Here is a 25,250-nt window from a genome sequence, read left to right on the forward strand (position 1 = left end):
AGATACCACTGCCAAGGAAATGTCCCATACACCAACCTGCTGAGATCTTGACTACAGAATGGCCAGGCTAGCAGTGAGGGGATGGGAATGGAGACAGTGGGCCCCACAGAGGACGCCTAAGGTGCACAGAGCCTAGAGATGGCATTTGTAGTTGCTGGCACATATTAAAACTGAGTATTAGGCTGGGCAGTGGTGGCACAAGCCTTTAATCCCAGCACTCAGAAGGCAGAGGCAGACAGGGCTCTGAATTTCAAGCCAGCCTGGTCTGTGAAGCAAGTCTAGGGCAGCCAGGGCTCTGTTATACCGAGAAACCCTGTCTCAAAAAACAAACAAACAAACAAACAAACAAACCAAACAAACCAAAACCTGAGTAGTTTTCTAAGATGCTTGGGGTCAGAGTTTTCCAGACTCTGTAGTATTTGCATACACACGAGATAATATGGGGAGTGGGACCCAGAACTAAGCCACAGATTCATTTGTTTCTTATGTATAGAGCAGGTACAACATCTTATGTAATATTTTGAAAAACTGAACATTCTGACCTGTCACATGAGTTCATGCTATAATTTAAAAAAGCTTGCTTTGATTTCAGGATAGGGATGCTCAACCTATATGAATAAATGGGAAGGTGGATAAAAGTTAAAAACCTCTCATTTGGGGTTGGGGATTTAGCTCAGTGGTAGAGCGCTTGCCTAGCAAGCGCAAGGCCCTGGGTTCGCTCCCAGCTCTGGAAAACAAAACAAAACAAAAAAAACCTCTCACTTATGTTAAACAGGTACCAATTTCAGTCTATTTAAATATAGTATTAATACATGTAATATTTCAATGCTTTGATATCTGAAATTTATTGATTTTTGTTCAATGACATGAAACTACACTGTGATGCCATTTACAGAAGCTTGATAAAATATACTGAAAAATACTTATTATACCACAGTAAGCTTTAAAAAAATAAAATTAAGCCATTACAGTTAAGTTACAAAAAAGGTGAAAACACAAAACATGGCTAACAGTGGTGATCTAACTGGGTAAACAAGACAAAGAAAATAATTTCAACATTTACTCATTTCCTTAACATGGTAGTCTAAATTAAATTCCTAAGAGTGGGAGGAGGCCAGCTTCATGGGTAGTTTGCTCTGCTGTGCAAACTGAGGTCCACACTACAGTTTCAAGATAAACTACTTAGTCACATCTGAGCAGGGAACTAAAGGAACTGAGCCATCATGATGGAGTTAATTTCAACATCTCCTTACAGCTTTCCTTTGTCTTTGTTTTTGAGACAAGCTATCACTATGTAACTCTGGCTACCTGAATTCTAGACTAAGCTGGCCTCATACTCACAGAGATCCTTCTGCCTCTGCCTCCTGAGTGCTGACTCTTTACAGCTTTCTTAAGGCAATACCAAACTGTCTCACAGGGCACAGGGCCTGGCACACCCTTCTCTGCCTTCGAATGGCTCAGGATATGTGCAAAGCACACCACTCCCCGAAGAAAAAGAAAGAGCATCAGTATGGGGAATTCTGAAGGGCACAGAGCTGTTTCTAGGGGAAAATACGTTAGCACGTTTCTTAGCTGTTGTCCAGACCTGGTGTCTATAATCCATAGAGAGCAAACGGTTAACAGTTGTGCCTCAGGCAGGCTCCTCTTAGGAAATTGCCTTTAGCCAGACACTGAGCAGGAGAGCAAGCTCAGAAAAGTCTACAGGAGTCCTAGTTAAGGCTTCATGTACTTCTCACATGCCAGCCCCGTCCTTGGTATAGACACCTCAGCTGGACCATAATCATCCACACACACTCTAGGAGATATGCTTCAAGTAAGTATTCTACCTTCAAAAAACTAACACAAAACAAAAAAATCCTAAAAATAACTTTTCTTTGGTGGGAGCCATCTCCTTCAATGCAACTTTCCAAGTGAAAACAAATTCAACTGTACTCTGTCACACAAGAAACATCAGTCAGCAGCCCAAGAGGGCGAGGCTCTGTAGCCTCTGGCAATCCTTCATGTGTCTGTCCACTCACTTTGTTACTAAAAATCAACCTTCCTTCCTGCTCTTCAAAAGCAAAAAAGTCAACAAGTATAAGGTCATAGCAAGCAGTAGCCAGGAAGAGCTATGCGAGCCCCAGTTCAGCTACACCTCCAACAAGAAATTTGACCCCTAAGGTCCCTGGCTGATAAACGATGCCAATGGCTGTGTCTCAGAGCTTGGTTTTCTTGGGGGAGATCATAGAACATCAGAACTATGTCACACTGAAGTTCCAAGATGAGAGTGACAGTAAGAGACAGTGACAGTGAGGAATGGAAGCCAAGCAAGTGTGTTGACTCTAAGAAGGAACACTGCACATCCGGAACCAAAGGACCTGCTAAGGTGAAGGAAAGGGAATGCTCACCGCAGAGCAACCTGGAGAAGCTGGAATACAAAGGAGACGAGGAGGGCAGAGGCAGAGATGGAGTGCCAGACCATGAAGACATGAGGGACCCTGTAGTCTAGAATATAGCATCAGACAGGAGCTTCAGACCAGGGAGTGTTCTGGAATAATCAAGGTTTCCAAAACTGGTAAGGTCAATTCACCTGGTTCCTGAAAATTAATGGAGAATATACCTAGATATATAATTTCTTAAAAAAAGAAAAAACAAATAGGACTTCTGTGATGACCACTGTAATTAGTTTATAGTGTAGAGTTTTCAGATAATTAAAAAACCCGAAGGATAGAGGAACTTAATAGGTACAAGAGGGAAACTCTGGTTGAATGACAACCAGACAATGTGGCTGAGTTATTTAGCATATAGCAGAACTGGGTTCTTGGGAAGGAGACCAAAGAAAATGTGAGAGTCACAGAAAGGATAAAGAATGGATGCGACAGTCAAAGCAAGAGAGACCTGGGCACCCTCCCCCAACGCCATAAGATAAGGCAAAGGACAGTTTGCAAGAGACACCTAGAATGTCAACATGCACAGACCCCAGCATCCATCATTACCAAGTGTTATAAGCTGTGAAAATGGGCTGTTTTATTTGGTGATCTGTTAACTGAGTAACCTTGAGAAACAGGAGGAAAACAGACCAAGGCAAACCTGCAAATGTCAGGGAGAGAGGGAAGGGAATAGAAGCAACACCAACTGGAACGGGGTAGGGATGGCATGCACATAGGCTAGAAGGAAAGGTTTTCATCAGAGGTGTACAAACAGGGCTAAAGAGGAAGAGAGAATGGAAGAGGTGGGGAACTGAAGAAGAGTTACGGAAAGCTGAGGGAGACTGAAAACGGCTTCTCAGCTAGGAAAAAGTAACAGCAGACTTATGCACAGTCGGGAAGACAGTAGCAATGACCTCATTTCTAGAATGCCACCTGCCAAGCATACAAACTTCAGGCACATGCTACAGTCAGCATGGAGAAAGAGCTCCAAGACCAGGTCTTCTTCAACTTCTCCAACTGCACAGGACTCAGATTTTTCTTCCTTTTATATCCCTGAGATTAGTTAAGAGTTTTCTCTCTTTAGGTGTAACCATATAGACTGGAATAAAACTTTAGACACAGCATAATCCAAGACATCTTTGGTTATCTCAGGGAACCTACTTGGTTTCTTACAATTTCATGAGTAGCTATGACAGGATAGGAAAGATATTACTCATTCCCTGGCATCTTAAACAGTGTGGAGGAATGTGGAGAACGCACGGAGTTTCTAAATGTCTATCTTACCTACTGCAGACCATGAAAGCAAAACTGACTGTGAGAAACTCTTTCCTGTATACCAAAGCCCTATGTGTTTTCTTCCACAAGGCATAAACCTGCTTCTTTCCAGGAAGTTCCTATTGGGGTGACTGTATGCAAGAACACACTGGTTCAGTTCAATAATCATCACCATATTTAAAAAAAAAAATCCCATGGCACAGTGATTTTACTTTCAGAAGCAGTGAGTCCCTTTTGTGCTAGCACAACTCGAGTGCAAATTTCAGAGAGATATACAGACTGTCAGACGGACTGGACCTTGACACTCTTTAACTTGCTAGTCTGGTCTGCAGCTGAGGCCTCTGTGGAGAAGATTTCAACCCTGTCTCTGCCCATCAGCATCCCACAGAATCATCTTCTACATCTTGTCTAGAAAGCACCTCTGTAGTTTGCTCCTAGAGTTGCAAAGATAAAGGGGTTATGGGAGGGTGGTCCATAGTGTGGCCTGCCTAAGGAAGGTGGGGTCTTCCTTTGGTCACAGCCATGTTTCCACACACTCCCTCTGCTTGTACTCCAAGAATGGAAGGAAGATGGACACATCACATAAAGGGAACACAAAAGTAAATAAAACACCACCAGAGGACAATGTCATCAAAGTGCAGGTGCAAAACCTGAAGCAATCCCATCTCTGCCAGCCCAGACTTGCCACCAAACCCCACAGGTCAGTCTTTTCATTTCTCTTGATTCGGAAACAAATCAGCAGGGAGGACAAGGTTCTTGCAGACAAAATCAAAATCAAAGCTGAAATGAGAACAACACATTTGCTGGTTAATACTCAGCTTTTTCAGGGAAATATGTTAGTCAGACAAACTCATCCATCATTATGAAACAGCTAATAATAAATAATAAAAGTTAAAGTGCATAAGTCACTTTAGTAAGTTTTAAAGTAAATTAGAAATAAAATATGGGGGCTGGAGAGATGGCACAGTGGTTAAGAGCACTGACTGCTCTTCCAGAGGTCCTGAGTTCAAATCCCAGCAACCACATGGTGACTCATAAGCATCTGTAATGAGATCTGATGCCCTCTTCTGCTGTGTCTGAAGATAGCTACAGTATATACATATATAATAAATAAATCTTTAAAAAAAAAGAAAATATATACCTGAGAGTCATACATTTAGCTAATATGGTGGCTTATACCTATAATTTCAGTACTCAGGCTGAGGCAGAAAGATGATGACTTTTAGGCCAGCAAAGATTATATCACGAGTCTTAAGCTACAGTGAGAGATTGTCTCAAAATTAAGTAATTGTTGATAGGCGTGTAAGAGGTATTTTCTTCAGCAGGGTAGCCACTGCTATGAGGCCCATGCTCCTATGAACAACCTAGGTGACTTTAAAAAAAAAAAAAGTAAGCTGGAGAGACGGTAAGCACTTAAGAACACATGCTGCTCTTGAAAAGGAGTAGCGTTTGTCTCCCAGCACCTACACAGTGGTTCACAACTGTCCTTAGCGTCAGTTCTGGGGATCCAACTATCTCTTTCGGCTTCTACTGGCACCAGGCACACATATGGTACACTACATTTGATGGTGGGCAGATTGAACTACTGGCTTCTACTTTATACTCTCCTATATTATTCTGAAATTTTTTCACGTGTATTGCTTTCTTCCCATTAAAACAAAACTAAGGAGGGAAAAGAAATCAAAATCATTTATCAAGGAAAGTTGTAGCGCTAGAGCTGACTGTGAGGTTGGCCTAGCGTGACACACGTCCTGAGCTGGGTGGGCTATTCTGTACTGCTGTGAACTGTTTCCTGTAGGTCATCTGGGAACCATTCCCATCTCAGTCATCAACTGTCTTTTGTCACTGTTGCTGAACAGAACAGAGCAGGGGGCCTGAGGCACCTATGATGACTACAGTCACCTGTGGGGAGCACCTTCTTCAGACCCTCTCCCTTACTGTCGGATGGGAAAGCCTGCTGTCCCGAAGGCTGCTGAGGCACACTAGCCACATCAGGAGGACCAGCCTGCAGCGGGCTTGCTTGCAGCCTATGTGCTCGTCTGCTGTGGGGGAGTTGTGATCCAGGGCTTTGTTGCCCAAAGTGTGGTCTGGCAGCCAGTGGGAATCCCCACAAAATGAGGATGGATAGGTTCTCTCCCATACTCAGTAAATCAGATTTGGCTTTGATCACATTGTTCAGTGTTTATCACAGTATTTGTCTGTCAAGAGCTGAAATAGTGAAGAAAGTGTTTAAAAGTATACAGAGTTACTATCAGGTGCTAGTATTTCCTCTGAGTGGAAACTCAGAAAGAAAACAAACAAACAAAATCACACTTCCAGGTAGATCTGTTTATCTGTCAAATGTGAAAGGACTGAAAGCCCTCTCTATCTCTACCTTTGTAGATAGATACACATGCAGTGTGCGGACGGTCCTACTTGCAGTCTCCAAGGGCTAGGAGCAATGGCTGCGGCAACCCCAGAACTGGCCCACTGGAGGCTGCATATCCCTCCTACATCGGGTTTCTCCTTCCTTACCTTTAGGTTCAAACGTTGGTAGTCACTGGCCTTTGGCCTCCGAGTGACTTTGGATCTTTTTCCTTCCAGGGCAAAAGCAATAATCTGAGGGAAGGACAAAGAAAACAGATTAACATTTGACTCTGTAATGAGGGACTTCACTTCCTGAAATCAGAAGCAGTTACCTAGATCCACAAAGAGGACTATTTAAATTACACACACACACCCAAGATTTTAAAGGGGGCTTGGTTACAACAAAATCCTTTATACTGCTTAATAGGGCCCAAGAGATGGAGGCTGAAGCCTGTGGAAATCTGTATGATTTAATTATGGGAGTTAGAGGTCTGCCAGTTCTCTTGCCAGAGAGTTCTAGGTCAGGTGTTTAAGGGGGAAAAATAATGACGGTTTCCTAGCTACAAACACATGCTTTGCTCCCACAGTTTCAACTTTTCTCTAATTTACTGCTTTCATCATGAACGTTTAAATGTACAACGAAGAATGTAGACTCTTCATTCTTTAGAGCCATATGCCCAATGGCTATCACCAACTGAATTCTTCAATAAGTCAAGCTACTGAAACTGTCTTCTAAATCTCATGGCTCATTAAGAAATACAATAATTTTGTCATTAGAGTTGTTTGTAAGGTTGTTTCATGGGTGGCACTTTAACCCCAAAGTTGGGTGCATTTATGCAATCTCTAGGCTTGCTTCTGACTCTTGGTAGCAGAAGAGTCATTCTTGGGCTTTATACTACTGGTGTTAGAGACTATGTAACTGAAAATATTCTTCCTGCCTCCAGATGGAAGACAGTTGGAATAAAAGCTAGAAATGGTAAACTATCTCAAGCATGGAAAAGGGGAAGAAATCTACCTGTCAAGAACTTGGGTTCACAGAGGCTGTGAATAATCTGAGTTCCAAGTTACAGGAGGGGAATCACAATTAGGTCAGGTCAAGATTCACGTCCAACTTGGCACTTTACAGCAGAACTCTGAGGAAACGGGTCACATGATTTACAAAACAAAACCCAGAGTCCTAGCAAGGTCTAAGGAAAAACCGAAGATGATCTTAAAATCCTCTGAGCTCACAGGCAGATGAGTGACAGATAGCTGCCCATGTACAAAGAACTCAGGGTTCTGGACATTCCAGTCCCCTCTTACCTTTCGTTTGTTGTGGTAAGCAATATAGAGGACAGCAACAAGAACAGCAGCGGTCACCAGATAAGCAAAGAAGTGGCTGCTTTCTGCACTGGTGTTTCCAGAATTGTCCTTATAATGGTCATCCTTCTCATCCTTCATAGAATCTGTAAGTGTCCCCTCTTGGTTCTCACTGGAGGAAGGGCCCAACACCTTTTCATTCTCTTCTTCAAGTGGCGAACCTTCTTCGGGCTCTGTATCACCCTCTTCAATCTCCTTGGTTTCCACATCTTCAGTAGGCTCTGAAGACTTATCTCCTTTCTCTGGCTTTAAAGAGAAGTCAGAGTCCCCTGCCAGTTTTTCCCCAGATTCAGTTTTGGAAATAAGTGTTGGTTTCTGTCCTTTTTCAGTTAGCTGGACTTTGTCAATTTTTGGAGTCTCTGTATTGGAGGGGACTTTGGAGGTGGGCTTGTTAGAATCACCTCCTGTGGGCTTGTCATTATCACTTCCTGTGGGCTTGTTAGAATCACCTCCTGATGTCTTGTCAGAATCAACTCCTGTGGTCTTGTTAGAATCACCTCCTGTGGTATTGTCGGAATCACCTCCTGTGGGGCTGCCTGAATCTTTTGTAAACTTCTGACCTGACTTTTCCTGTTTGGGGTCCACAGGCAAAAGCTGCTGCAAAGTTTCCTTCAATTTGGCATCTGCTGTTTCGGGGTGCTTTTTGGAATCATCCAAATTGAGATTGGTCGCAGATTCCACCCCACTGGAAACTGATGCCGAAGTCCTAGCCACCGTCTTGTCCTGGCCTTCTTTATCCGACTCCAGCCTCTGATCAGTCGGTCTGTTAGTCTTTACCTGTTGAGAAATATCAACCCCAGGAGGCAGGGGCGTGGAAGGTTGAATCGGAGGATTATTTTCACTTGATGTGTTGTTTGGCTTAGAAGCGGATGGCAGAGCTCCTGAAACAGAAAAAGCAGTAAGTCCACGTTAAAAAAAAAAAAAAAAAAAAAAGGCCGGGAGAAAAGAAGGGCTTGACTTCTAAGACCCTAGCGGTGATGGCCGAATGGAAGAGCAGTGGAGATTGCTAGAGGAGGGTCGGGTCAGGCGAGAAAGACGACAGCTCCCGTGGCGACCCACCAAGGTGAAGAATGGGGAGCCTAAGGGAGAGAATGATAAGGGCTTGGGGGGGTATCCTTACTCGCCACCGCGACACTCAGCAGGAGCAACGCAACCAGGAACTGCATCCTGTAGTCTGCGCTTCCGCCCTCTACTGACGTGAGAGGGGCGCAAGGTATTTCCAGAGCGTGCCCCCCCCCCTTTCCGGCGGACTGTTTCTCTTCCGGCGCAACCCCGCCTTGGGGGTGGGGTTACTGGGTGTCGCCAGTCAGTGACTGTATATTCCGATAGTGTGCCGGAAATCAAGTCCAGCTCCCCCCCCCGCCCCGCCCCGGCCTGCCCCCCAGCTCCCCTCTCTATTTCAGCAGTCTGGGGAGCTCGGCAGTCTCTTTCTTGTTCCCTTGGCCTCGTACTTCAGAAACTGTCCGACAGGCAGGTGCTGCGTCGCCTCTCGCTGCTTATGATGTGGGGTCGGGGCCGGGAGCCTCTTTGTCGCATCCTCTGTTCATGTTTCTAACCTCACCGTTGCTGGTAGTGCTTTTCTCACTTAACACAAAAATGTACTCTGTTCAGCTCTTTCCCATCTAGAAACAAATACATTTCATCCTGATCCCAATCCCTTTTCTTGGCGGTACCCAGGGCCCTCTGTATTTACCAACGTTTTTTTTTTTTTTCTCTCCCCTGAATTTCTATGTGTTTGAAACTATATATTGTTATGTGGGCAGCCCCTGCCTCCTGAGTGTTTGGGATTATAGGCGCCTCGCCACGCCCCTATTGAGCTATTTATTTATTTAAGAAATCAGATATCAAAGATTGATTTTTATTTGTGTACGTGTGCCCGCCACCTGTGTGCAGGTGCTTTTGGAGCTAGATGAGGACATCGGATCCCGTAGAGCTTCAGGCGTTTCGAACAATCTATGTGGTGTTGGAAACTGAACTCTGCTCCTGTGGGAGAGCAGCAAGTCCTGAGCCATCTCTCCAGTTCAGGACATGAGGTGCTTTGTTGCCCAAACAAGAAGACCTTGAATTTCTGATCTTCCTACTGGATTACTGGCTTGTATCTCCAATTTATGTAGTACTTGAGATCAAAATTGTGACTCTGTGCACACTAGACAAGCACTCTGCCTCGCTCAACACAACAGTGTGTGTGTGTGTGTGTGTGTGTGTGTGTGTGTGTGTGTGTGTGTGTGTTCTTTTTGGGACAGGGTTCTTATGTTTAACACCTCTGCTGTCCTAGAACTCACCCTGTATTCCATGCTATCCTTGCACTCCCGGAGATCCACCTGTCTCTGCCCACTGAGTGCTGGGATTAAAGACATGCACCACCACACCTGGCTCAAGCAACACATTTAAAAGCAGAATTTTAAAATAACTATACCTTTTTTTTTTTTTTTAAAGAGAGCCAGGTGATGGTGGGACACACCATTAATCCCAGCACTCAGGAGGCAGAGGCAGGCAGATGTCTGAATTTGAGGTCAGCCTGATCTACAGAGTGAGTTCCAGGACAGCCAGGGTTACACAGAGACACCCTGTATTGAACAACAACCATAAAAGACATCTTTAGGGTCTAGAGAGATGGTTCAGTGGTTAAGAACACTGACTACTCCTCCAAGAGGACCCAAGTTCCAGTCCCTAAACTCACAAGATACCTAATGACAGTCTATGATTCCAGTTTCAGGAGATCTGACATCCTCTTTTGACCCCACAGTCATTGTACACATGTGGTGTACAGACATGCATGTAAGTAAAACATACATATACTTTTAAAAAAGTCGGGCTGGGGATTTAGCTCAGTGGTAGAGCGCTTACCTAGGAAGCGCAAGGCCCTGGGTTCGGTCCCCAGCTCTGAAAAAAAAGAACCAAAAAAAAAAAAAAAAAAAAAAAAGTCTTGCTGTCTGCTCTTCTGCGGATTGCTATTTGCATTCGTTCCTTGTGTCTTCATCTGTGGCAGTGCTGGATAGTTTAAACAATTTGCTTAAAGTCATTCGTGAACATTTTCATAAACAGTTGTTTAATAAACAGTTCCAACAACTACATTCTTTTTTTTTTTTTTTTTTTTTTGTCATTTTTGAGATAGGCTCTCATTCTGCAGCAATAACAGGCCCGGAACTCACTCCAAGGGACAGCAGACTTTGACTTGGCGTCAGTCTTCCTGCCTCTGCCTTGGAAATGCTGAGATTACAGTTGTGTACCACTGTGCCAGGTTCCATGGTCCTCAGTACTCTGGAGGTTTAAGGTAGAGGATCTTTTGAATAAGAAGTGTTGTTACTTTATGTGTGTGGATGTTTTACCTCCGTTTATGCATCTATATTATGTGCCTGTCTGGGGCCAAAGGAAGCCAGAGAGGCCACGAGAGCTGGAGTTAGAGATGGTTCTGAGCCAGCTTCTGGAAACTGCACCTGGGTGAGAAGAGCAGGCAGGGCTCTTGACCTATGAGCAATCTCTCTGCCTTCAGAGGCAAAGGATCTTTTGAGCAACCAGAATTTGGAGGTCAGTCTGAAGAACAAAGTCAGACTTAGTCTCAAACATACCTGAATAAAGAAGACTTTAATCTGATAAAGCTGCAATCTGGTGAGGTGGAGAAATATCAGATAGACATTTGTCCATGTTTGCTTTTTGATTTGTCATAGTTAACTTTGATCCTCCCTTTGATGAGATGTAAAGTCATAATGGAGAGAAGTCCCTGGATGTGCCTCTAAGGCATTATCTGGGTTCGGTTAATTCAGGTGGGAAGGCCCACTCTGTAGGGGGACAGTAGTGTTTCATGGGCTCGGGTCCTGGACAGAATAAACTGGGAAGCAAGCTGAGCAAATATAGGACATTCGGGCTGGGGATTTAGCTCAGTGGTAGAGCGCTTACCTAGGAAGCGCAAGGCCCTGGGTTCGGTCCCCAGCTCCGAAAAAAAGAACCAAAAAAAAAAAATATATATAGGACATTCATGCCTCTCTGCTTCCTGATGATGGAGTCAGTGTGAGCAGCTCCCTCCTGCTCTTGCTGCCATGATTTCCTTACCACGATGTACTATGTATTCCCTGGAACTGTAAGCCAACTCCAACCTTTATTTATTTATTTTTGTCAGGTGGCTTTCAATGACATTAAGGCAAACAACTAATAGAATTGTATCCCAAGAATTGCCAAGAAAAATATGAAAAGTGTGTATCAGTTGAGTGATGAGCCGAGGAACCGAGGATTGTAGAGATCCCTGGGAGAAAAGTGGGAGGAGAGAAGGGTTAGGGTTTCTGGCTGAGCGAGTGGCCAGCACATGCAGCTGGGTGTGAGCCTAAAGAGCAGGCTTCTTGGGGGAGAGGGAGAATGGCAGGAGAAGGTGGAACAAAGCCACACCAAGAACTAAGTGACGCGGGAGTGACCCAGAACAGAAAGTCTCATGTGATAGAAAATGTATGTCAGCTGCTTGGAGCGAGCCAGAGAGGACTACAGCCACAGGGAGGGTGACGCTCTGCGAGACCCCTGAGTGTAATACGCAGTCCTGTGACCGAAAGCTTTCAAGTTTCAAGAAATAGTACATGGCACACATAGTTTCAGAAAGAAGTGCTTTTCCTGTCACTTGAATAAAAATCTCCATACTGTGGTCTTCACGGCCTCTCCCCACCCCTTCTTCCTCTCCTCTTACATTGCTGAGGAGAGAGTAAAAATCACAAGAGATGTGAGAAGTCTATCAGATTATTTCAGGAACTGGACTATAGCTGGGGGTGGGGGGTAGAGTGCTGCTTGCCTGATATCTGAGAGGTACTTAGTTCAGTCTCCAGAGCTTAAAATAAAATAAAATAAAAAGCCTCCTTTAGAATGTTGACTTTGCCTTGGCTAGAGGAAGTGAACTGGTAAATGAATCTGCTTTTAAAAGAAAATTCTGTCTGCTTGTTTTAAGACAAATGTTTGACTAACATTTAAGGATATTGGCATAGTGTGGGTGTGGGTGGGCGGAGAGGGCAGTGGCAAATAATTAAACCTGACCTGGTGTCCACATTACCAGGCAGGGGAGGAGAGAAGTTCTGATCACCCAGAACCCCGGGTGTTTGTATTTTATCTATAAACAATAAAAGAAACCATTGAAGAGGTTTAATCAGATTGGAGGGTGTTTGGGCATTACTCTGGTTGTTTCAGAAAGAACTGACTTGAGTAGTAGGGAAAGGACCCGGGTGTTAATCATTTAGGAGATTGTTGCAATATCTCAAGAAGTGGACAGGTCCAGGGAGAATGACAGAAAGTGCTCAGAGTGGAGAGGGGACTAACGTGCTTCCAAGATAGATTGGACAGGAAAGATGGGGAGGGAGGCAGGGGGTGCTTTCTCACTGAGGTGGAGGGCCAGGGGGATGGACTGGCAGATAGGACATGAGTTTGCTTCTGGCCACTTGTTAATTACTTTGGTTTATCTTTACTTAGGGCGATTGTGATAGCCAAGAGGAGGGATGCCCGGATGGAAATGTGAGTGTGCAGCACAAATGTAGGAGCACTGGTTAAAATATGACTGGCGATCATTTCAGTAAAGAAGTAACGTGCATGTCTGTCGTAATTGTGACAGTTTTCTGAATCCTGGGCATCCAGATTCTTCTCACTTCTCACTGCTAGCGACTTTATTATTAGGCAGCGGTTATATCACATGCTTCTGAGATGACACAGATACTCAAAAGAGATTGAGCAATCTGCTCGGGGCCATGTTATTTTTATCAAACTCCTGATAACAGGGAGCTTTTCTTTCCTTTTTTCTCCCGTTCTCTTCCTTCCCTGACGTTCCTCTCATCTCACCATGCTGCTCACACTTCTCTCAAACTCTGGACCCAACGGGTACTCCAGCCTCCGCTCCCTGAGTAGCAGGGACTATGGTGAATGCTAGCATCAAGTACTATTTTCTTTTCCACATTTGTATTAGCATACAAAGAATTAGGTAGCATTATGGGATTCTTCAAGCACAAATTGTCTTAGTAGTTTCTTTTTTCCCTCCATTTCCCTCTGCTCTGAGAATTCTTTTTTTTTTTTTTTTTTTTGGTTCTTTTTTTTGGAGCTGGGAACCGAACCCAGGGCCTTGCGCTTCCTAGGCAAGCACTCTATCACTGAGCTAAATCCCCAACCCCTGCTCTGAGAATTCTTAATCTGTCAAATTGATAGGGAAAAAAAAAAAGAGTTCTTTTGTTCCTGCTTGTGTACAAACGAATGCTTACGTGTGTGTGTGTGTGTGTGTGTGTATGTGTGTGTGTGTGTGTATGCATGCCAGAGGACAACCATGTATGTCATTTCTCAGACACCAGCATCCACCTATCAACTCCTCTCCAGCAGCGGGAATTCAAATATTCCCTGCTTTTTAACATGGGTTCTGAGGGGTGAAACCCAGTCTTCCTGCTTGTAAAGCACGCACCCCCCTGAGCCGTCTCCATCTTGCGTTATCCACTAACTGTTATATGTGTGGGTGTTTTGCCTGCATGTATGTCTGTGTACTGTGTGCATGTCTGTTGCTCTGGAGGCGTCAGATCCCCTGGGACTGGAGTAACAGACTGTTGTGAGCTTCCACATGGATGCTGACAACTGCATCCATGTTGGGTTTCTAGCAAAGCAATAAGTGCTTACCTGCTCAACCATCTCTTCAGGCCCTGTCTGTCTGCTGTTTGTCTGTTTGTTGACACTGATTCTCAATAGACTGCTCATTCTGGCCTCATGATCGTCCTTCCTAAGCCTCCTGAATTCTGGGATTACATGAGTCAGCATACCTGAACCCTTACTGTTATTCTTTTTTTTTAAATTTTTTTTAATATTTTATTTATTTATTATATGAGTACACTGTAGCTGTCTCCAGACACACCAGAAGAGGGCATCAGATCTCATTACAGATGGCTGTGAGCCACCATGTGGTTGCTGGGATTTGAACTCAGGACCTCGGGAAGAGCAGTCAGTGCTCTTAACCACTGAGCCATCTCTCCAGCCCCCTTACTGTTATTCTTTAGTATTAATTCCTGCACCAGTAGTTTACACGAATGTGGGCTATTACTTAAGTGCTTTAAGTGTTAAATTATGAGTTAGAACTAAAAGTGGAAACCCAGTAAGTATTCTCAGCTGCTAAGTTATCTCCCCAGCCTCAACTTTCCAACTACTACAGTCCTTCAGTTAGCAGGACAATAAGGGCATGGAGATGAACAGAACAGAACTGAGAGTTTAAAAACACACTCGGTCATTTGTTATTAACTCGGTTTGATGAGGGTTCAGGAGAGCTCACTTGGGGAAGGATAGTCTTTGAACAACAGCAGGGTAGCTACCCCACAAGTACACAAAAAGATAGTATATATCATTAGTATTAGGGGAAATATAAATCAAAATCAGTGAAATACTATTTAAGAAAAATTAGGAAATAAATCTTGATAAGATTATGAAGGGTGAGCCTGGTGACCTGACAAGCAGGAATAATGATATGAGATCTTTTAATATTTCAGAAATTTCAGTTTCCTTTGCTGTGAAGACTCTCAGCTAGCTCGTCTGAGTTAAGCTGGCCACCTATCCAGTCTGCTTTCAGGCCCAGGCACATTGCATACCTCTCTTCCTAAGTCTTCTAGTGAAAAGACCCCCTTTTTTTCCCCTTCCCTGACTCCCTTTTCTCTCTTCACCCCATAGGTCCATTCAGCAGGGCTGTCAGCCCTTTATAACAACCAATCAGCAGTGAGCTGCATCTGATACAACTCTTAAACAGTCGAGGGGTAGAGGACAGTGTAACCCTGCTTTTATTCCTTTTTTTTTTTTTTCCTGGAGCTGAGGACTGAACTCAGGGCCTTGTGCTTGCTAGGCAAGCATTCTACCACTGAGCTAAATCCCCAACCCCCTGCTTTTATTCTTATTTTTTTAGAATTTACAAAGCAGGAGGCTGGTAATGGGTTATAGTGATTACAACACCAGAATCTGTTGGCGTTTAGCTCACTGCCCTCAGCAATAAACAATGGAATATATGGAGACACACCTTAATGCAATGTGAATGAAGGTCAGCCCTACACCAGTGCCCTCAAGTAGGAATGTAACATGGCACAGCTGCTAGGAGAAAGTTCATGGCTTCCTTAAGCAATCAGAATAGCTACTTATGTGACATAGCAATCTAGTTATGTATCCCCAAAGAATTAAAAAAAAAAACCCTCCAACATTTACTTGTATACGAATGTACATAGTAACATCATTCATGAAAGCCAGATGTCCCAGGCCCCTGTAGTATGGTTGCCACAGATGTTTGATATTAAATGAAGGAACAAGCATAGGTGGTTTATACTTACAGAGTAGACAGGGAAGGGGGGTATCTTAGTGGTAGAATGTTTGCTTACTGCGTACAAGACACAGGGTTCCATTCCCAGCACTATCATAATATATGCACGAGTAATGCATGGTTGTAGTTGTTGCCTCAGCAACTTTTTATTTCTAAATTTGGTCTCACTGGGTAACCCTGGCTAACCTATAACTTGCTGATCTAGAACTCCGAGTTCTTCTTGCCTCTGCCTCCACAATGCTGAGATTAAAGGCTTGCACCATCATGCCTTGCTGATATTTTGTTTTTTGAAACAGTATCTCATGTACCCCAGGCTGCCTCTAACTCCACAGGTAGCTGAGGATGACTTTGAACTTCTGATCCTCCTGCCTGTACCTCCCAGGGCCTAGATCATAGACATGGGCACCGTGTCCAGTTTCTGCAGTGCTCGGGATTGAGCCTAGCACTTTGGGTATGCAAGACAAGCACTGCACTGAGCTGTATGCCAACTACTCGGCTGCTCCTCTGAGTCCCCGCTTAGTCACTCTTGACAGTTTCCATTCTCCACCTGTCCTGGTTCCTCACACCTTGTCCTGTAACTGCCATTGTGACCATCTCCTGTTAACCACTTCCTTATGAGGCAAAAGCAAACAAATTGAAGGCTAGGCAATAGAAACCATTCGAGAGCGTTGGAACCTGATGGGCCATAGTCGTCGTACAGAGCACAAATGGTAACAATTAAGAAACACCCCCCCCCCACACACACACACGCAGACTTCTTGCTATTTTTATAACACACCTTTAGATCTAGCATTGGAGAGGCAGAGGCAGGCATATCTGGGAGCTCAAGGCCAGCCTGGTCTACATAGCCAGAGTCTGTCAAACAAATAAAAAGATCTATCTTCCTCCGTCCCTCCCTCCCTCTCTCTCTTTGTGTGTGTCTATGTGTATGACTGACTGTCTGTGCCAAGTGTCCTCCACAATCACTCTCTGCTTAACTCTTCGAAGCAGTGTCTAAGCCAGGCTGAAAAGCCAGGAAGGCACAGTGATCCTGTCTGCCTCTCTTGGAGCCGGGGTGATAGGTGTGTGAAGGTCAGTGGTTTTCTTAATGTGGGTACTGGGATCCAAACTCTGGTCCCTAGGACTGTACAGAAAGGGCTCTTAAGTACTGAACCGTGTTTGTGGCCTGGCTGTATAAAGATAGTGGTCCTGATTGCACTGTTGTAAATATACCAAATGCTACTTAAAAATGCTAAAATGTTGTTTGTTTTGTTTTAAGAAGCAGGATCTTAGTCAGCCTAAGATGTCCTATAACCCAGTATGTAGCCAAGGAAGGCAATAAACTTGGGATCCTTCCGAGTGCTGGGGTATCTGCACCACACACCTGGTTTTGTGTAGCGGCAGGGACTGAACCTTGGGTGTTGTGCGTGCCAGCCAAGTGTGCTAGCAATTGGGCTATATCTCCAGCCTTAAAATGTCACCTGATGTTAAATGCATTTCCCTACTGTTAAAAAAAAAATATGGCCTGGTGGTGCACACCTTTAGTCCCAGCACTTGGGAAGCAGAGAAAGGGAGATCTCTGTGAGTCTGAGACCAAAGTGGTCTACACACCCAAATATCAGCACAGCCAGGGCTATACAGAGAAACCCTGTCTCAAAAATCCAAGGAAAACAAAACAGGACTGCTCAGCGGGTGAAGGCACTTGTCACACAGGCCTGGGGACTGACGGAGCTTCATCCCTGGAAGGCAGAATTGGCTCTGACAAGTCCGCCGACCACCATAACAGTTTACATTCCCCTACTACATACACAGCAACAATAATCAGTAACATATCACTTTAAATTGGCAGTGTTGGGATCAAACTCAAGGCCTCTTACAGCCAGGTCATTGAGATATACCCCAGCCCTGCCCATTATTTTGAATGGGTAAAATGTAAGTCTAAATTACTACATTCTGCCTCACAAAAGCCACGAGCAACACCAGCAGGAGCCTGGAAACCATGCTCCTTTGCGGTTCTAATAAAAAGGGGTCAGAATCATAAGCAGAATACTTCCAGGTACGAAATCTCTCTAAATCAATTGCAAAATTATAAGATTCACTTTGGGCCTTCAGTGATTAACATCAACTGGGATAAGCACCTTTAAGATTGGAAGTTGGGGGCTAGGGAGAGGACTCCATGGTTAAGAGCATTTGTTTCTGCAAAGGACCTAACTTGGGCTCCTAACACCCACAGGGCAGTTTCTATTCCTCCATAACTTCAGTTCCAAGCGATTCAAAGCCTTCTTCTGACCTCAGAGGGCACCAGGCACACCCATGGTTTGGTACACATACATACACGTGGGCAAAATGCTCATCCACACAAAGTGAAATAAAACAACAGGGGAGGATTAGAAGCTGCTTGGGTTTTCCTGTGCAGTTGGTAAGCTTTCTATGACTCTCTGATAAGTGACCTGCAAAGAGTTAACACAGGGCTTGGCAGGAAGGCAGTGAGTGGCTGGTCAACAGGTCTAAAGAAACACCCAGAAACGGTCTTGCAACTGTAATTTTATTTTCTTTTGTGAAAATAAACTGGGAGTTTAAAATGTTCCAAAAACCATAAAAACAAAATGAAATACACACAGAAAAAGCTTGTGAGGTGGTGGTGGGGGGGAGAGCAGAGGGTCTTGGAACTTCTGCAGATTGTACTAGCATAGTCGGAGGTGACAGGAGCCAGACAGTGGGCCTGGGGCCTGCCTGCCACTCTGAGACGTCGAGGTGGGAAAGAAAACTTGACTGGGCAGGGGAGAGGAACACAGACTTCTTGAAGGCAGTGGTAGGCACCTTGAGTCCCTTTAAATGCAGGGTTGGGGGGGATCGTATCAGAAGGACCTCTTTCCCCACCCCAAGCTGGAGGCCAGGCCATTGGGACCTGAAGAGGGAGGGGGGATGCTGGTGGGAGAGGATAATCACACGGCCACGGCCTTACACTGGGCAGAGGACAAAGGGGCATGAACTGGTGTTGAACACATGACAAATACTTGGGTGAGGGAACAGGAATGACCTGGAGGAAAGGGTACCAAGGCTAGAACTCCAGGCCAGGTCACATTGCAGATACGGTGGGGAAGCTAGGGCAGGTGGGGGCTGGCAGCAACGAAAAGGAGGGCAGAGAGTCAGGAAGAGAAGAGGTAGAGAGGTATCTCCTGCCCAGGTATACCTACCACAGCACAAGGGGAGAGAGCAACACACTGCTTTTCAGTGCTTTCCTGTGAAGATTCTTTTGGGAGGGAGGGACAGGTTTTGTTTTGTTTTTGTTTTCTCCTTTTTAAAAAAAAAAATGCCTGAAGATCAGCTACTGGTTACATCTACACTGGTAAAGCACTGCTGTTACCAGTTACTTTATAGAACAGTCCAGAGTGGTCAAATATTGACCAATAATGTTTGCTTTGTGTGTTTCCCCCTTCCTCTCTTCTGAATCACTACTACTTGGAGTCCCGAGACAGCCTGCGTAGAACGGGGGCAGCTTAGTGGGCAGACTTGGTGACCAAGGAAAGAGGCTGGGCCTGTAGCACGGGGAGGGTCTGGTGGGCATGGAGCGTGGCTGGGAAAGAAGGGGGAGAGGTCAGCAGAGCGGTGGGCATAGAGCCCAAGGGCAAGGGCCTGGATAGGAGTGGGGGCTGGCTGCCCATCTGGCTGGAGTTGCTGGCTGTGGCCTTAGCTGACAGGAAGGCAGCTGAGTGGAGAGCCAGCTGGGCCCGGGTCTCCGGTTTGGTGGTGAGTGACAGGGGCTGGGCTTGCTCGGAGTGAGTAGCCGCAGGGGCAGCTGGTGACGCCAGGGCTGCGGAGGGAGTCGCAGGGGAGTCCAACGTGCTGCCATGGGAAGACGCAGGGCTATCACAAGGCTTCTCAGGGGGCAGGTACTGAATGCATGGCTTCTTGCTCTTAGAGACCAGAGCACCTAATGGTACAAACACAAGGAAAGACGATTGGCAGTGGAAGGGGCAAAGGAACAGCAGCGACTTAGACACAGGAACACAGCCTCGTGGATGTGTGGCTCCATCTGTGGGTTCAGTCCAGAGCCATTGAGAAGGGAAAATCCCTTGTCTGTACTAAAAACGTGCATTTGTTTTCTATGCTATTTTTCGCTAAGCAAACAAAACCTAACGGCTATTTCCACAACACTCATTGTGGGGGAGGGGGTTATGTGGCATCTACAGTTGGTACAGGGTAAATGGAAGGTATACATAAACTTCATGCAAATATAAGGCCACTCACTCAAGGGCTTTGAGCACCTGGGGATCAGCTATTTGAGAAGTGGAGTATCACGGTGGGGCCTTGAAACCAACCCAAAGGATATTCAGGTTTGACTGAACATTGGAAATGTTAGATTAAAAACAAATACTTGGAAAAAATTAAATGGTGGTGGTGGTGGTGGTGGGGTGTGTGTGTGTGTGGTGTGTGTGTGTGTGTGTGTGTGTGTAGGGCAGAGGTTAAGTCTGAGTGTTTTCTATTGCTTTACCCCTTACTTAAAAGAATGTTTTATGTGTATGGGTATCTTGCCTGCATGTGTGTCTGTGTACTAGGCACATGCCCGATGGTAAGCAGAGGGCAGTAGATACCCTGTAACTGGAGTTATGGATGAGCATGAGCAAGTGCTTTTCACTGCTGACCCAATTTTCCACACCCACCCTGCCCTTATGTTTTGAGACAGACTCTTGCTGGATTTAACGCCTGTTGTTCTCAGCAGACAAGATGACAGGTTGCCATTGTGGCTTTTACATGGATGCCGGGCATCTGAATGAAAGTCCTTACACTTGCACCAACTCTACCCACTGTGTTATGGATAGGTCTTGATTTATTTTATGTTTGAGACACAGTCAGGCCTCACACAGTACCACCCCTGTTTTATGTGATGCTGGGTATCAGGCTCAAGGCTTCATACATGCTTAGGCAAGCATCCCACCAACTGAGCTCTATCTCCAGTCTCGTCAAAGACTCAGGGATTAGGAAACTACACTTAAGAACACCCAGTGCCCAGAGAAGAACAGTTCAAAGACCAAATGCCCAAACTGACCAAGACCCACTCAGAATCGGATCCCAGAGCAAAGTCCGAAGCCCCATCACCTTCATCATCTCTTCCTTAAACCCCTTAACAGCTGAGCTGAATCTCTGCTCAGTTTATGGACTCTAATGCTCTCCCGATGCCTACCAAAGAAAACCTCACTCCAGCGACTTCACTGAGAAGTGGGGTGATGGTCAACCTGTATCATCGTCACCATGGAAACACACCCGAGTGTGTCCGTAAAATGCTTTCATAAAGTTTTAAGAGCAAGGGGGATGCAGCCTGGATGTAACGGAGGCCCTAGACTAAATGGGAAGGAGAGAAAGGAGTAAGGACCAACATTCATCTCTCTGTCTGCTGGCCAGGAACACACCGTGATCAACTGTCATGCCTTCCCACCATAATGGACGGTGTCCCCCAAGCTTCGAGACAAAACAAATGCTTCCTTAGGTCACCTTTTGTCAGGTATTTTGTCAAGGCAACGAGAAAGTGACTAATTGGGTGACATGTCTATCTCTCGCATGAGGCCGTTGGGAGGGGACTTCAGAGATAATTCCAGCTTTTACCTTATGCATCGACTTTAGGACATAACTCTGAAGGGACAACTCAGCTGCACTGAGATATATCTGAGCTTTGAAGACTGTTCCCCACACCCTTTAAAATACTTGCTATTTAAAAAAAACAAAACAAAACAAACAAACAAAAAAAACCCAAACTTGCTATCTTATAGAGAGAACTAGGAAACACCAAACCCTTCAAGCTTTATAAGAGGGTGCTGGGGCCAAACCCAGGCTGAGGGGCAGTGTTCTCCACCTCGCACTCAGTCTTCTCTGAAAGGAAGCGTTGCCATCCCACTGAGGGTCGCTCAAGAGCCCTGAGTCTTCAGAGACTCAGGTAACATAAGCAAGAGCATAGGCGAGGGAGCGAGGGAGCGAGGGAGCGAGGGCCCAGCCCAAGGACTCACCCTCTGCCTCCTGGATTTGCTGCTGAGACTGTGTCTGTGACAGCTGCTTTTCCCTCTTCCTCTTCTTCTTCTTACCCTGAAAAACATGGCCACAGGGCTGATGAATAGGGACAGAATAACACTGGCTTGGTGAGAGGACCCCGGACCACCTCAGAACACAGATGGCAGCCTTTCTCCTGATGGCTCCTGGTGAGGTGCTGGAGAACCAGTCTGGGAAAGGAGGAAAAGTGACCCTGCCCTTGTTCCTCATAAAGTCCCTCTGGTAGGGGCAACCAAGCGTCTTGGTCCTGATGGCCTTCGAGATGGTCTGTCTCTTACATGTTTGCTCCCTAGAATGTGCACATGTATGTATGTATATGTGTGTACACACACAAGCATGCAAGTACATACAATGCTCATGGGGACCAGAGGACAACCCTGGATGTCATTCCTCAGGCACCGTCCACCTTTTTTAGAGACATGGTCTCTTCACTGGCCTGGAACTTGCCAAACAGGCTGGCTGGCTGGCTAGTAACCCCACGAATTGTTCTCCTGTTCAGGGCTGATAGGCTAGGTACACACACCATGCCCCAGTTTTGCATGTAGGTGTTGAAGATCAGCACTTGACCTCTTGCCAAGCAGGTATTTCACCTGAGCTGTCACCCTGGCCAGGTCGTTGATCTTTTCTGAGCAGTCCCAGGTCCCTCTGAAAATCTGATGCAGTTACTATGAACTCTCTCACCAGATTTAAAAAAAGAAAAAGAAAGAGAAAGAGAGACTAAAAGCATATGTACAAAAATACAACAAGTATCCTAGAGTTTCTAGATACAGCCCCTAAAAATTCAAACTTGGCTTCCTTATTTCTAGGAAACAAGGTCTGTGTTCCCGCATGCACAGCGCGAACACTCACATAGTTGTCCCGGGCTGACCAGGTTGGGTAGAGCTGCGCGTGAAGCTGCCGTTCTTTCCGGGCAAGTTCATAGTATTTGGCCTGTTCTTCTCTTGACAGGTTGTGCCACTAAGGGAGAGAGGGTAAGGACACACAGAGCAGTCAGGGTAGGAGGGACACAGGCCTGCTGCCAGGACGAGTTAACAGGAGCAGACATTACCTTTCTTCCCAGGATTTGGTTAATGGCTGCACTTTCCTTCAGGGTACACTCGGCCACCACCTTTGCCCTCATCTCCTTCATATACAACATGAAGGCATTGAGAGGCTTTTTCACGTGAGGCTTCTTCTCCTCTTCCTTTTTCACGGTAACGGGGGATTTCCTGGGGAGGCACATGGCTATCGTTATAGGTTAAGTATCGTCATCACCCAGCTTCCCTCATGCTTGCCTCCACTGAGGCAGCTGACTAATGCCTCTGAGAGGAGAGGCTTGTTTGGGTGGCCATGTGTGACTGCTTTCAGGATCTGGGCAGAGAGTGGGCGGGAGGAGGGCAGGAGGGGATGGAAAGGGAAGGGAAGAGAGTGAGGAGAGAAGAGAAGGAAGGCAGAGCATGGCCCTCTGGGCTGAGAAAAAAATCCCCCTCAGCCATGGTGCTGGTGGTGTGGGCTCTTTCGCTGTCTTTCCAGCAGAGAGGATAATGCCAGGGTCTCTGCTCTGGCACCAGCTGTCACAAGTCCTTGAGAAAATTGCTTTCTCCCATCCTGGCCTTACATTTTATTGGGACGACAGGGTAGGGAGGGAAGCCAAAGGCTTTCATAGTTCTTCACAGCCACAAGAACCTGACTTCGAGGACAGATGCATTAGGTCTTAAAGGAAGGACCCTAGAAAATCAAAGTGAACAGCAGGCTCCACGGGAGAAGCCACTCGGACTGCAAGCTGACAGCAGGAGAGAAAAGCAAATGGTACACGCTGAGCAGAGTGGCCAGCCGCTTACACCCCTCCAGCCAGACAGATCTTACTTACGCACTCACTGCAGGGCTCAGGCTGGGGGGCGCTGGCTCCTGCTTCACAATGGGGGAGACGATGGCAGGGTGGGGGATTCCTGAGGTGGGCAGACCAGGATGGGCAGGAGCCACCATGTGTGGGGAGAACCGACTTGAGACCAGGCTGCGTAACAAGTAGAAACAAATGAGACCAGAGAGGTGAGGGCTTCGAGCCACCGAGATGGTTGTCACCTGCAGAATTAGGCGGTCAGTTCTGGGGGATGCTCAATGGCACTCTCTCTTCCCCTAACTCACGCAGGGTACCCAAGCCTGGTGCTGGATGCAGACAGAATGGAAAACACAGAAGCTGTGAAGGCCAAGGCACGCACGGGCTACTGCAGGACTGTAGGTTGCCTGCCATGGCTGGTTTCCAGGTAGAGCCGCCCCGGTGAGATCCCTGAACACTGTTTCCTTTCCTGGCATTACCACGGAAGATACACATTTCCTCCTACTCTCTGGCTTCAGTGTGTCATGTTCAAAATGACTCTGTTCCACAGAGCCCGGTACGTATGGATGTGGAAGGAGGGTAGCAGGCTAGGGTTCTGAGGTTTTAGCTGTGTGTGCGTGTGTGTGTGTGTGTGTGTGTGTGGTGGGTCCTGGAGCCCCCATTCCATGGGGTTGTGGTGTAAGGAGTATGAGGTAAGAGGTAGTCCCTCATCAAAGAGAAGTAAAGATCAAGGAACCCCATGCCTGCTCACTAACCTATAGGTGACAGGCTGGCTTATGGCCAGAAGTGGCAGTCACTCTTATCCCATGACCGTCACATCATGTTGGCAGCCCCAGCCGTAGGACTCACCTGGACATTGAAGCATTCATGGCAAGGGCAGGGTAAGGGTGCCGGAAACCACCAGGAGGGAGTGAGTACATGGGCTGTCCTTGCCTGTGAGGGTGAGGAGGGAGGAAGATGAGCTGGTCAGCCAAGTCTGAGGGGGCTGGAGAGAATGATGAGAAACAGAGGCAGGGAGACAGAGGAGCTGGGAGGAAGCTGTCCGAGGCAGAGCTCAGTGCAGGAAGGAATGGGGGTAAGAAAGGTCCGGGTTTCCTTACTGTGGGACGAGCCAGCCGAGGGGATGGGGGATTTGTCCAACAGCTCCTGGAGACAGTGGGTAATACGGTGACAGCTCAGATGGGTGAGGGGGCCGGGGGATACCTGCTTCCAAAGAGAGATATGTCAAATGCTTCCCTCACTCAACCTTTATAACCTACGTAACATTCAACAGGAGCGGCCTCCCTGCATGCTGAGATTGTCTACACCAAGGAAAGTCCCTGTCTAGCATCATTTCTGCCCCTTTCACTTTCTAGCAGCTCTGGGTGGTCAACTCAAGGGCACCCAATGGAGGGAGGACCCAGATACCTTCTCTCTAGTCACCCAGAAGCCATCTCTACAACTTTCTTTTGTTGACTGGACAGATTCATACAAGGTCCGAGGAATACTCAACAGAGGGCAACAATTATCCTAAGTCCTCATTTATCTAATGTTCTAGGAAACCAGCTTCATTCCCGGGACAATAAACTTACTTTGCCAATAAACTCTGGGTTCTCACTCTGTGCTTACTACCCCCACCCCGAAATAATCACTGTTCTCTAAACAAGGCCCTGAAAATCCTCAGTGTTAGAGAGACGCAGGAGTGTCATGAAGACTTTGGCTTCCAGGCACAGACAGGTGGGGTGGGCAGTTAATTATC

The 25,250-nt window shown here is 46.2% G+C and overlaps 2 protein-coding genes and 1 long non-coding RNA gene across 11 annotated transcripts in view; 1 reads left to right on the forward strand and 2 right to left on the reverse strand.

The window, feature by feature from the left end:
* Positions 1–820: 820 nt before the first annotated feature.
* Tgoln2 (trans-golgi network protein 2) lies at positions 821–8,582 on the reverse strand. 2 transcript variants are annotated; one of them, XM_087655814.1, is made up of 4 exons: positions 8,509–8,582; positions 7,332–8,269; positions 6,198–6,281; positions 821–4,486 (listed from the first exon to the last, which is right to left on the reverse strand). In XM_087655814.1, the coding sequence occupies exons 1-4, from the start codon at positions 8,552–8,554 to the stop codon at positions 4,394–4,396; spliced, it is 1,161 nt and encodes a 386-aa protein (XP_087511940.1). In that variant the 5' UTR covers positions 8,555–8,582; the 3' UTR covers positions 821–4,393.
* Positions 7,976–25,095, forward strand: LOC102549526 (uncharacterized). Of its 5 annotated transcripts, none has more exons than XR_015686688.1 (4): positions 8,779–8,858; positions 10,504–10,662; positions 23,825–24,068; positions 24,786–25,095. It is a non-coding gene; the product is annotated as an uncharacterized LOC102549526 (long non-coding RNA). The 5 variants fall into 5 exon arrangements; XR_015686687.1 differs by lacking the exon at positions 8,779–8,858 and adding an exon at positions 10,099–10,166; XR_015686690.1 differs by lacking the exons at positions 8,779–8,858; positions 10,504–10,662 and adding an exon at positions 7,976–8,451.
* Tcf7l1 (transcription factor 7 like 1) overlaps positions 18,183–25,250 on the reverse strand; it is a 164,790-nt gene continuing 157,722 nt past the window's right edge. For 2 of the 4 annotated variants that reach the window (XM_087657429.1, XM_087657427.1), the window contains 7 exons: positions 24,613–24,718; positions 24,362–24,445; positions 23,546–23,689; positions 22,745–22,904; positions 22,546–22,653; positions 21,657–21,732; positions 18,183–19,588 (listed from right to left, as the gene is read on the reverse strand). In XM_087657429.1, the coding sequence (XP_087513555.1) occupies positions 19,155–19,588; positions 21,657–21,732; positions 22,546–22,653; positions 22,745–22,904; positions 23,546–23,689; positions 24,362–24,445; positions 24,613–24,718 (1,112 nt within the window). In that variant the 3' untranslated portion in view covers positions 18,183–19,154. 4 annotated transcript variants of the gene reach the window in all.

This window comes from Rattus norvegicus, chromosome 4, assembly GCF_021556685.1.
Source record: "Rattus norvegicus strain SHRSP/BbbUtx chromosome 4, alternate assembly SHRSP_T2T, whole genome shotgun sequence".
NCBI classification, from domain to species: domain Eukaryota; kingdom Metazoa; phylum Chordata; class Mammalia; order Rodentia; family Muridae; genus Rattus; species Rattus norvegicus.